General features: G+C 41.7%; 1 protein-coding gene across 7 annotated transcripts in view; it reads left to right on the top strand.

The window, feature by feature from the left end:
• Nucleotides 1–9,057, top strand: part of ANKRD26 (ankyrin repeat domain 26) — a 94,064-nt gene extending 85,007 nt beyond the window's left edge. For all 7 annotated transcript variants that reach the window (XM_045289830.1, XM_045289827.1, XM_045289832.1 and 4 more), the window contains one exon: nucleotides 8,703–9,057. In XM_045289830.1, coding sequence (XP_045145765.1) covers nucleotides 8,703–8,785 — 83 coding nt within the window. In that variant the 3' untranslated portion in view covers nucleotides 8,786–9,057. The remainder of the gene's footprint in view (nucleotides 1–8,702) is intronic.
• Nucleotides 9,058–13,236: the final 4,179 nt, after the last annotated feature.

Raw genomic sequence — 13,236 nt, 5'->3', positions numbered from 1 at the left:
CCTTTGCATAGCCTTCTGCAGATGAGGTACTGGGACTTCCAGTTCTAACACAGTATACCCAAAACCCCAAATAAAAAGCAAGCTACCAGTTTAGTGGATTCTGACTCCTGGCAGTCTCGGGTGTGTCAGTAGAACTGTGCTCCCTAGGGTGTTCGATGGCTGATTTTTCAGAAGTAGTTTACTAGGACTTTGCTTCTGAGGCATTATTGGGTGGACTAGAGCATCCAAACTAGAGCAGCTGAGAGCATGAACTGTTTCCATCACCCAGGGACTTTACTTGTTCAAAGAACCCTAAATGCCAGCTGTTGATGGAGTGCTCAGAGATGACCAACCACTTCTTTATATAGTCCTATTATTTTTCACAATTAAAGGGGTTTGATGGGAAAGTTAATCGGTTACCACGAGTCAGCATCAGCAAGCATTAAGAACTCTCGCCAGCCTGCAGCCAAGTCTCTCTCCAGTCTCAGCAATCTGGCCCTTTTGCCTGTTGCTAGGTCTCACGGTTCCTTGGTCTCAGGCAGATGAGAAGAAGGCACCCCATAGTCTCAGTGCTGAGCCTCTGTGTCACAGTCTGGCCTCAGTGGCCTCCACGACTGCAGGCGCTCGAGGTGGACTGTACTGGTAGCCCTTCGTGATACATAATTGCTTTTTGATATAAAGCTCTTTCTCATACATAGATGACAGTCATGGATTTGTTTCTCTGGAAAACCCGGCCTAATACAGTGGGTAGCTTATGTTCACGTACTTTCTAACAACATTACACATATCCAGAGGATTCATTTGGGGAGCTAATTAACGTGTATGAAGGTGTCATAGCGGGCATGGCCAGCAAAGGGTGTGGTTTTCAGCCTGAAACCTCAAAAGGTCAAGGTAGGACCTGCCTTTCTTAGTGGGCATGCATGACCAAGCAGATTGGCTGTATGCCTCTTAGCTTGTCAGGCTGGTGAGGGGAGAAGAGGGTATGGTGGGAGGACCTGGCAGGAATCTTAACACAAAAAAGAGGTGGAAACATGTTTCCATAGATATCCTCACACACACACCCCTCCTACAAAGGAAGGGAGGTGAAGGGGCAGGATAAAATACATTTCCTTATCAATAGAAGAGACCTGGAGATATTGGAGATAGTGAAAGGGGGAGGGAGGGGAAGGCCAGGATGTTCACAGTACCCCAATAATGGACTGAATAGACTCTTGAGTTTTGAGTCTGAGGCAAGAGCTTAGCATAAAGGCTGGAGTGCTCGGGTGGAAGGATGCAGCTACCTGGGAAGAGCAGGTACACGACAGAGCACCGGCCAATAGCAGAAGACACCACCACCACCACCACCACCATCACCCCCAAAAAAGGCAGCCCATGTTGGGTGGTTCACCATTAGCAGGATATAAGTAACTGCTTTATATTTTGCCAGGCCTTTAGACTAGCTATAAGTCTTTGCGGCTTTTCCAAAATATCCCCTTCAATAAACTTTTTCTGTTCAAACCTTTCCTCGGACTCTTGCGAGAAGAATAATAACAGGAGTAGAGAAGCTTGAAAATTCAGCCTCCTCCTGGTTACACCCTCTTGTTGGTTTTACCTAGTTCCTATTGTGAGAAATGTACAGACAGTGTAAGAGGATCCCCTTCACCTTAGTGCTGACCTAAAAGGTACAAACTGCCCTCATGCAAATGTTCAAACGTTTGAACCTAAAAGACCAAGAATAGTGAGAACTCAAGACCCAAACCTTACTGCCATGGAGTTGTTCTGATCCATAGCATCCCTATAAGGCAAGGGACAACTTCCTCCATGGATTTTCAAGGCTTTAACTTTACAAGAGTAGAAAACCTTGTCTTGGTGGTTTTGAACTGCTGACCTTGTGGTTAGCAGTTGAAGGTGTAACCACTAGGTCAGCAGGGCTCATGAGATCCTTATAAGGAAAGGAAAATTCCGTTCTGATTCCCCTTTTCCTGGCTGGGATTAAGCTGCTGATATTGAGCTTCTCCATCTTGTCTTCCCACTGATGTAGTCAATTTGATTTCTGTGTCTTCCATCTGGGAAAGTCTGTGTATAGGTCACTGTGTTGTTGAAAGAAGAAGTCTTGCAAAATTCTATGCTTTCCAGCTTAATTTCTATCACCAAGACTGTATTTTCAAATTACTGAGCAAATAATTAGAAATCTGGCTTATTTGACTAAGAATATGACATCAGGATTGGAGGAAGATTTATTAACAACCTGTGATATGTAGATGACACAACCTTAGTTGCTGAAAGTGAGGAGGACTTGAAGCACTTGCCGATGAAGATCACGGATTGCCACCTTCAGTATGGATTGCAAGTCAAGGTAAAGAAAAGCAAAATCCTTACAACTGGACCAACAGGTAACATCATGACAAACGGAGAGAAGATGGAAGTTGTCAAGGACGAGCCCGTCAGTTTCCACAGAGGCTGTACCATACCAGGCTGTGTAGTAGGTTTTGAGATCGGGAAGGTGGAGGCCTCCTGCTTTGTTCTTCTTTAGTAGTGCTTTGTTTATCTGGAGTCTCTGCCTTTTCCCTGTAAAGTTGGTGATTAGTTTTCCCATCTCTATAAAGAATGACCTTGGATTCTGGACTAAGATAGCATATCTGTAGATCACTTTTGGCAATATTGACACTTTCACAATGTTAAGTCTTCCTATCCATGAACATGATGCATTCTTCCATTTATGTAGGTCTTTTACAAAGGTCTCAGAGTAGTGTTTTATAGTTTTCTTTGTATAGCTCTTTTGTTTCTCTAGTTATATTTATTCCGAGGTGTTCGTCTTTGGGGTGGCTTTTAAAAATTGTATTATTTTGCTGATTTCCTTTTTTAAAAATAAATCTCTGTTAGTATAAAGGAATACAAATGATTTTTGTATGTTGATCTTATACCTTGCCACTTTGCTGAATCTTTTAATTAGTTTTAACAATTTTCTTGGGGATTCTCTGGAATTTTTTATACATAGAATTTTATTATCTGCAAATAGTGTTTTACTTATTTGTCAATTTGGATGCCTTTAGTTTCTCTTTGTTGCCTGTTAGCTCTGGGTAAGATTTCTAGCACAATAGTAAGTAGGAGTGGTGATAAGGCATCCTTGTATGACTCTGGTATGTAAGGGGAATGCTTCAGTTCCTCTTCATTAAGAGTAATGTTGACTATTGGCTTTATAACATATGCCTTACATATGCCTTTTATTATGTTGAGGAATTTCCCTTCTGTAACTATTTTGTTAAGACTTTTTTTAAAAATCAGGAATGGGTGTTGGATTTTGTCTTCCTTGGAGTAGCTGGTGGCTGCTGAAGTTGGAGCTGTTCAGCTAAACGGCTGATTTTTTAAAAATATTGTGATGTGTTCAGTGCTATAAATTGCTCACTGAGTACTAGTTTTGCTATGTCCTAAAGGAATTGTTACATTGTGTTTTCATTCTCATTTGAATAAAGGAATTTTGAAATTTCATTTTAAATGTTTTCCATGTAGTTTTAAAGCAGGATGTTTAGCTTGTAATGTCTTGATATTTTAAATCTTATTGCAGCTTGTCTTGTGGCCTAACATGGTCTACCCTGGAGAATGTTCCATATGCACTGGAGAAGAATGTACATTGTATTTTTTGTTGGACGGAGTGTTCTGTATATGACTAAAAGGTCAAGTTACTTGATTATGTTGTTTAGATCTTCGGTGTTTTGAGTTCCTATTTGTCTATTTCCATCGAGTGGTTTATTAAAATCTATTATGATAGAGTTGTTTATTTCTCTCTTTAACTCTATGAGTATAATTAACATATGCTGAGGCTCTTTCATTGGATGTAAAGATATTCACTATGGTTATATTTTCTTGTTCAATTGACCCTTTAATTGCCCTTCTTGGTCTCTTAAATGGATTGATATTGGTGTTCCTGCTCTTTTTTTATTTTCACTAGCTTGATATTTTCCCCCCATTCTTCTCATTTTGTCAATTTTTGTCTTTGTGACTAAGATGTGTTTATTGTAAACAGCATATTGATGGACCTGTTTTCTTTTCTTACCCATTCTGCTACTCTGTCTCTTCACTGGTGCATTTACACCATTTACATTCAGTGTCCTTATTGACAGGTATTAATTTATTGCTGTCACTTGGCTATGTGTTTTCTTGTAGTGCTGCCAATTTCTTTATTCCAAGTGATTTCTGCTGTTGAATTAATTTTATTTATGTGTTTTCTAGTCATTTTCTTCATTGCTGTTGTTTTAGTGTTTCCTAAATCTTTTGCTTTCCCTTTTTTAAAATTTTGATGAAATTTATAATTTTCTTTGAGGTTACCCTAAATTTACTAATTTCTTCTCAAGTTTCAAATAGTTTGTTCTATCTTAGTCTACTTGACTTCCTCACCATATGCAAATTCTATAAGTACATTATTCCCTCTGCTTAATTTGTCATTTGTTGTCATCCTTACAAATTGCTCTCTAGTTCCCTATTTTCAGACTTATAATTTCTTTTTTAAATTTTAATCCAATAGATCAATAGAATTGTAAGATAACGGTCATGGACCCAGATAAGCATCATGAATTGACCAGTAGCCCTGTGTAGTTGGAAGCAATCTTTTTCAAAGATTAAATTCTGTGTTTCTCGACAGTTGGCAGTTCAAATGACTGGGTATTGGGATAATTTGTGTGGGATGACCTGAGGGTTGGGATAACTGTTTTAGGGATTGAGGGTTACTTCCCTTTCTAAAATGTGCGAGGTGAATGCTTAAATAATTATTCATTTTTCTACTAGTGCTTTGGATCCTTAAAAAGTGAGATTCTTGAGTTACTTGGCAGTGAACTAACATAATTCCTGAGGTCCTAAAGGAACTGCAGGGGGAAAAGCTAGAGGTAGACAGTCCAGACTGCCGCTGCAAAATGAGCCCGGACACAGGGAATTCATCTAACTGAAATGGAGCAGAATGAGAAGTTGGGGAGAATGATTTTGGAATTTTAGTTTAGACTTGAAACTTCCATTTCCTTGGATTTATAATGCACAAAGACAGCAGGACCTCTTCAGGCTTTAAATCTTTTGGACTTTAACAGAAATATTTTAGATTTCAAACTGCTTCCCCCCCACAAGATCTTTCATCTTTAAATTAAATTTTCTCACTGAGAAATTAATAATGGAAGGAGGTTTATGTTTTATATAGCACCATAAGTTGAACAATTATTATTATTGGCATATTTTAAGGTTGGCAGGGAAGTAGATGTGAATTTTCACCTTTTAGATTCAGAATGACCTTGGAAATCATTCAGCCAAATGCCATTTTGTTTCATTTCACAGCTTAAAGCAAACTTTCAGCAGCCCCAGAAAGTTCGACAGAGTAAGGAAGGGCACAGTTTCTTTATTTTCTAACCAGGAGGAGCTCTTGAGGAGCCCTGGTGGCTTGGAGGGTTACTAGCTGGAGTCCTAACCACAAGGTCGGCGGTCTGATATCATCGGCTGCTGCACAGGCAAACAATACGGTTTTCTGCTCCAGTAAAGATGCACAGTCCGGAAAACCCAAGGTGGGAGTTCTTCTGTGTCTTATAGGGTCGCTATAGGTCAGCACTGATCCAGGGGCAGTCAGCCTGGGTTGGTTTATGATATCTAAAGAAACAAGTAGAAATCACGTGTTCAGTGTTAATGCTTTTTAAAAAGTCCAGTAGAAGATACTCCTCTGCTCAAAGGTAGGTGCCAAATAGAGGAGATGATCTTTCGGAGGGAGAGTCTCCTTTGCTGTAGATTCTTTAAGCAGTTTGATTTCAGAAAAATTTAAATGAGGGAAAAACTTAGCCCTGTGTTTGCCTGTCCCCACGGATTCTGTGTTTGCGGTTTCATTGCCGGCTATGTACAAATGGTCCTAGGCTAACTAGACTTTGGCCCTTATGTGTTTCCTTTAGATCAGTGGGGGGGTAAGTTTTACAACTCTCCCAGCCTAAGCCTCGGTCTTACCTAGAGCATGTGAATGAGGCAGAAAACAGAATATGTTGTCTCTTTCCTTGGACCTCCCAGAGAAATAGTTTTTCAGAAATTCCTCCGCCTTTGGTATGTTAGGAGGCCTTGGGTAGTGCAAAAGGTTACGTGCTTGTCTACTGAGTGGAAAATTGGAGACTTGAAGCCACCCAGAGCTGCCCTAGAAGAAAGTCCTGGCAGTCTGCCATTGGAATGCCAGCCATTGAACACCTGGTTGGCACACTGTTCTACTCCGTGGTCATCAAGAATCAGATCCAACTTGACAGCAACTGTTTTTCATTCATCTTGTTCGCCTTGTTTTTGCATTCTGCACACTTTCCTTTAGAACAGTGGTTGTCAGCCTTCCTAATGCCGTGACCCTGTAAATACAGTTCCTTATGTTGTGACCCCCCCAACCATAAAATTATTTGCGTTGCTACTTCATAACTGTACTTTTGCTACTGTTATGAATCGGGTGACCCCTGTGAAAGGGTCATTTGAGCCCCATGAAAGGGTCGTTCAACCCCCAAAAGGGTCGCGACCCACAGGCTGAGAACCGCTGCTTTGGGGAGTGAGTCACATTTCTGTTACCGTATTCTATCTTCATTTGCTCCCAGGCTGTGGTTTGGAGCTGGCCCTGCTTCTAGCTTCAGCATGAATGCTGTTTTCCTTTATAGAGTCCCTGGACTCACTTTAGGGAAGAGCCATATCAAGAATCTGTAGTTGACACTGCCGTTTTACCCAGTTGCTCTAGTTTTCAACGTGTTTCAGCCTGTCTGTTTCAATGTCATTGAATTGTACACATAGAAATCGTTGAATTGGGGGAGGATGTTCTGTTGTGTTTATTTTTGAAAACAAAAGTAAATAATTTTTTTTTAATCTCTGAAATAGTCATTTAGTCAATTAGTGGGTATCATGCTAGGAGCTATCCATAGGTATTCCAATTACTGACGAGGTTTCAATAAGCCAATAATCAGAGAAGCTGGCTTATATGAGGAAGAATTGGGTTTCAGGATTGGAGGCAGGCTTATGAACAACCTGTGATATGCAAATAACACAGCCTTGCTGGCTAAAAGTGTGGAGGACTTGAAGTATTTGCGGATGAGGATCAAGGATTGCAGCCTTCGGTATGAATTACAACTGAATGTCAAGAAGATAGAAATCCTCACAACTGAACCAATAGGTAGCCTCGTAATAAACTGAGAAAGATTTAACTGGTCCAGGACTTCATTTGTCTTGGTTGGATCCACAATCAGTGCTTAGAGAGGTAGCAGTCAAAAGATCAAAATACGCATTGCATTGGGTAAGTCTGTTGCACAAAACTTCTATAAAGTGTTGAAAAGCAAGACTATTACTTTGAGAAATAAAGTGTATCTGGCCCAACCCATGGTATTTTACTTCAGTAGCTTTGTCTGTATGTGAAAGTTTGATATTTAATAAGGAAGATCAAAGAAGAATCGCGTTTGCATGGTGCTGGTGAAGCCTATTGAAACGACCACAGACTGCTGAAAGGACAAACAAGTCTGTCTTGGAAGAAATACGACCAGAGTGCTCCTTGGAAGTAAGACGAGAGAGACTTCATCTCTTGGACTTTGGACATGTTGTCCGGAGGGACCTCACCTTGGTGAAAGGAGGGGCAGTGAAAGAGAGGAAGGCCATTGGTGCCGTGGACTGACACAGTAGCTTTCCCTGCGGCTCAAGCACAGGAGCAGCCGTGGGCAGCGGGCAGGGTTTTATTTAGTCTGTCAGACCCAGCGCTCGTACAAGTGGGAACCCAGCACACGGCACCGCCTAACACTAACAACACGAAGGGCTGGTGAATAAGAAAGACGGTAGGAGGCAAAGGCAAACCACAGGCAATCCAAGTTGTCTGAGCCAACTGTGACAGAGATTGGCTAGTTACCATGTTTTGTTTGTGTTAAATGAATTTTTATTGTGAATTAGGTGGGGGGTTACCTTGCAGACCATCAACCCTGCATTCTACATTTCAAACCACTCATCCACTCCCCCCTCCCCCCCCACACTTTCACTTGAATTCCATCCTACCTCCACCACACCCCTCACCTCCCACTCTTTTGCGCCTCCTTCCTCCCTTGCACCAAAATCAACCCTTGTCAACCGACTCATCCATTGCTGCATCTTCTCACCCTTACCCTCCGCCCCTTGGAAACCTCCAATGACCATTCCCTTTGGCTGGCAAGTCTTTTCTTTGTCTTGATTTTTATTGTTTACCACGTTAATACTGAAAAAATATGTGATGTTGAGTGAAAATAGTCAATCACAAAGGGCCAATACTGTAGGAGACCACTATTCGTTAAACAAAAGGAATGAAGAGTTTTCACATGGAAGGAAACTGACTTTGATGGTGAATGTGAGTGGACGGGGGAGGAGAGGACAGGGGAAGCCACAGGCCAGTGCATGGACACCTCTTAACTTGGGGGAAGGGAAGACAACATTTAACAAGGAGAGAGCGGCAGACACTGATGGAACCAGCGCCAGACACCAGGCATCTGATGAGGGTAAAACTGCTGATCTCCTCTGCAAACCTACTTCACAGTAGAGTTACAGAGCATGCAGGCCAACGATGGTTTAAGGTAAGTAAGCCTGCTATTGGCAACAGTCATTATGAAAAAAACCTGTGGGGAAAAATTATTTTTACTTCCAGATAGCCACAAGGTGGCAGCAATATTCTATTTTTTAAAGTTCAGCACTGCACTGTTTTTGTTGTTGATGTCACTGTTCTGTGTAACCCCCCCCCCCCCATTTTTTATTTTCAGATTATAAACTGTTCAGTGAGGCTTGGTTAAAACCTTCTTCAAATATATGGATTCATGGACTATCAAATCAGAGTCAGACATGACATGAAAGTCCTTAGGTGGAATCAGACCCCAGTTGGCATTGCTGGCGCCAGGCCTTCGTTGTGGAATGGGGGGGCTGATGGACAGACGGATGCTGCAGTCGTTGTGCTCAGTGTTAGCTGGCAGAAGACATCTCAAAGTCACAGACGGCTTCTCATGAGGCATCATTCATATTAACTCATCAGGTGTGCGTGTGAGAGGGAACAGGGAGGGAGCTGCATGACTACATCTAGTGATAAGCCAGCTGTCAGAAGCAATAAATACTCTAAAAATCGATTTCGCGTGCTTTAGGATCTTGTGTTCACTACACACAATTTCTGGTGCAGTTCTCTTTGGGGCCGGCCAATATCAGCCAAGCAAAGCAGATTGCACCTAAGTGCCCTTCTGCTAGTTTTCTTTAATGACCCTACAAGTGGAATTCGGACTTCTGAAAATTCCTACAAAATAGCGTTTGGCTAAACATCTCATAATGACATTTTCTGTGATGTGGATCTCAAAGCATCTTGAAAGCCCTCTGTCAGTTTTATAGCTCAGAGGCTCTAACCCTGGTGAGTTTGGGACCGGGCCTGGAAATGATGAGATGGCATCTGATTAAAGCGATCTATTACAGGGTTTTTTTCTGTCCTGTATAAGTGTTAGACCATCTGCTCCCAAGAACTGGAGGCAAATACAGAATTCTTTTTTTTTACGCACCGTGAAAAAGCCCACAGGGAACCAGGGTCGCAAGTACAGTTGGATTCTGGGCTCAAACAGTGTCTTTAGGGTGTGAACCCCACCCCACCCCTGACACACACACACACACACACACACACACACACAGAACTTCATTTCTCCTCTCTGCCTCTCACTGTAATGGCTTCATAGTCCGTGGAACTTCTGAGGGTTTTTGCCTCGCGGGACGATGACGGCAGCGGTTCCAGTCTCAGAGTCAAGCCTGATGGGCAACAGGGGTAAGAATTCCTCATCTGTCCACTTGTGGACTGAGCTCAACGGCCCGGCCATGCAATGTGTTAACTGTCAGTGCACTCTTGAGCAGGAATAGGGCCCACCCAGCGCCTGTGCACCTACCCTGAGGGAGAGGTAACCTTCAAGATTAGTAGAGGGGCTGCTATGGGGAGAAGGGAGCGAGCTAGGTGCTAGGAAAGGATCTTACTCCAGAAACACGCTTATGGCCCTGAGGTTTAGAAAGAGTATTGGTACCAGAGAAAATCTTGCTTCTCAAACAAAACCCAAACAAACAAAAATCTTTTTTCAGAACGAGATTTTTAAAACTTTGGGAAACCCAAACCTATACATGTGACTGGGTCATCTACAGTAGGACCCTGGTTCTTGGCTGCATCAGGACTCGACATCATTGGATTTCAACACAAAATGTCGAGAAACTTTTGCATTGGAGCTTGAAACAAAGCAATTGAATCCGACCAGACACAGGTGATTTTTATAAACAAAAGCAGTTCTTGTTTCAGTCACTCGGCGTTAGTTGGTGTTGTTAGTACGCGTTGTTTAAACCTTTTGCAGCTGTGTTCCAATCGTTTTGCTATAATTTTCTTAGTTTTTGTGGCTTTTGTATTATTTTTAGATAAAAAACTTGGGTGCTAAGAAAGAGTTTTTCTAAAAGAATCGTGATAAGGAACTGAACGGTGTTATTGATATTGATGATATTTAATAAATCCTTTTAGAAAACAGTTAAGGAAACACCAACAACAGACCACATTAGACAGATTTTTTTTTTTTTTAAGAGAAAGCTAGGTCCTAGCGAAAAAAGGCAAAGAAAGGAAAAAACTCCTGAAAAGCAGCTACAGTTGATTTTATGGAAGGGGATTCCCCTTCCAAACAGTGACTCTCCACACCGTCTCTCCACACCTCCTCTCCACATCGTGTCCACGGATCCAGATCCTCATCAGTCTCAAGGTATGGGCCATCCTGCAGCTGTTAAAACCTTTTTTAATGTTGTGTTTCTTATTTAAATTAGTATATGATTGAACTTATTTACTCTGAAATTTCTGTGTAATGTTTTGTATGAAAAGGCAAGGTTAGGGTAAAAGCGTGGTGGTCGAGTACGGATTAATCCATTTTCAGTTATTTCTTATCTGGGAAAAATTTATTCAGAACTCAACTGCATCGCACCTTGACGCTTCTTCTAAAACGGATTAGCATCAAGTCCTGGGGTTCTACTGTACTTGAATTCTTACTTCTGGAAAACACTGCTCAAAGGATGTGGTCCAAGTTGGCTTGGGAATATCTTCCTTATGTATCTTCCTCATCTACTCTTCTGGTAGAAATACTGTCCTCCAGGACCCTGGAACTTCTCTAGCATCCCTGCTGACAAGACTCAACTTTGCAGAAGCCCATTATATGTTTGCTGTATATAAGTGCTTGGGATTTCTGACAACTCTCAATGCATGGATGCAAATATTGATCAATAGAATTGGTTACTGTACACCACTCTGTTACTAACTTAGTACTTGGCTCATGATTTAATCATCTCGGTGACAGATAAAAATGAATGAATGTCTGGTTAGGATTTGAAATTTAGGCAGATGGTACCCACAATCTGTGCTTTCTGGAGCTTGTACATGTTTGTGTATTCTCACAGAGAATCCTTGTCCCGCTGGTCTAATTATAACTCAAAATATTGTAGCAGTGTGGTGGCCTCGAAGTGTTAAATTGACAACTACCATATGGTTCAGCAATCCCAAATCTAGGGACATACCTGTGTTAGGCCCGGCTGACTAGAGAAATCCAGTGACATGCATAAGAAGAGTAAGAAGAGTTTTATATCAAAAAGTAATTATGTATCAACAAAGTGTCCCAGTCATCTGATTCAGGTTGATAAGTCTGATACTAGTCCATAAGGCCCTCCTCAGACTCACACAGACACAGGCAGTGATGCAGAATGCAGGAGGATCACAGGTTGGTGAGTGCAGTCATGTGAATTCACAACCGGTGGAAACAGCAGGGCTCTGGCAGCAATCAGGGCAGCCACCAAACAGGAAGATGAAAGGGGAGAGTCTCCGAGGGTCCCCCAAGGTCTCCACTTATAGGAACACAACATCAGGCTGTGACCTGATTGGCAGGTTAGACTCCACCCAACTGACTACCAAAATAACCAAAAGAACTGAAGCAGAAACTTGTACACCAATGTTCAGTGAAACTGTTCACTAGAGCTAAATGGTGGAAAGGACCTAAATGTCCATCAGTGCGGACTCACGTGACCCACTAGGTCAGAGTAGAAGTGCACCTGTGGGTTTCTGAGACTGGGATTCTCTACGGGAGTAGAAAGCCTCCTGTTTCTCCCAAAGAACAGCTGGTGGTTTTGAACTGCTTACCTTTCAGTTAGAGGTATATCTCAGAACCACTACACCACCAGGGCTCCTCCTGGTATAGGCATTCAAAGGAGTATTTTTAAAAAGTAACCATCTTCAACTCTGAATCATGGAGGCCCCTGGAGTCTGCCACGGTGGCTGATTTATCCAAAGTGGATCTTCAGATTTTTCTTCCAAGACACGTCTAGTTGTATTTGAACCTCCAACTTTTCTATTAGCCACCAAGCACATTGACTGTTTGCAACATCCAAGGGACTAATAAAAATGGGATACCATTCAACCATAAAGAGAAATATAGTCATGATATCGGCTACAGCCTGGGTGAGTCTTGAAAGCATTATGCTGAATGAAATACGTTACATGCGGACCCATATTGGATGACCCCACTTAAATGTATAGAGACCAAATAACACAAGTTTATTACCATATATGCTCTTGTATAAGCCAACCCAAATATTAGCCGAGGCACCTAATTTTACCACAAAAACTGCATTAAAGACATGCTGAAAAACTCGGCTTATACACAAGTATATTTGGTAACTTTTGTGTGCTAAGGGCGGGAGGAAGGTGAGGGAGGGAGTCATTATTTAATGGGCACTGAGTTTCTCCTAATGGTAGGGGAACATAATAGTAATCGTTGTACAAAATGAACGAAATGTGACTGAATCATATACATAAGAAATGTTGAACTGACGACAATTTTGTGATGTACATTTTACCACAATAAAGCATTAAAAATATTGTAGTAGACAGTGGTTAAGGTAAGTATTGTAGCCCCTAATTAAAATAGTGTCTTGGTGATTATCAAATCGTGTCTACTTATCTGCTTCATGTTAAGCCTTAAAAAAAACCCAACTGTCCATTACTTTTTAGCGGGGTGAAGCCCTGGTGGTGTAGTGGTTATGCATTGGGTTACAATCTGCAAGGTCAGCAGTTCAAAACCACCAGGTGCTCCTCGGGAGACAGACGGGGGTTTCCACTCCCTTGAAAGCAACAGTTCTCAACCTGTGGGTCACAACCCTTTGAGGGTCGAACAACCCTTTCATAGGAGTCACCTAAGACTATCGGAAAACATAACTATTTCACAATATATAATTACATATTGTTTTGTGATTAATCACTGTACT

The sequence above is a fragment of the Echinops telfairi genome, unplaced genomic scaffold (assembly GCF_000313985.2).
Source record: "Echinops telfairi isolate 266 unplaced genomic scaffold, ASM31398v2 ScPeMD7_31;HRSCAF=116, whole genome shotgun sequence".
In the NCBI taxonomy this organism is placed as follows: domain Eukaryota; kingdom Metazoa; phylum Chordata; class Mammalia; order Afrosoricida; family Tenrecidae; genus Echinops; species Echinops telfairi.
The sequence above is the reverse complement of the archived record's forward strand: the minus strand, read 5'-3'. Positions and strand labels throughout refer to the sequence as shown.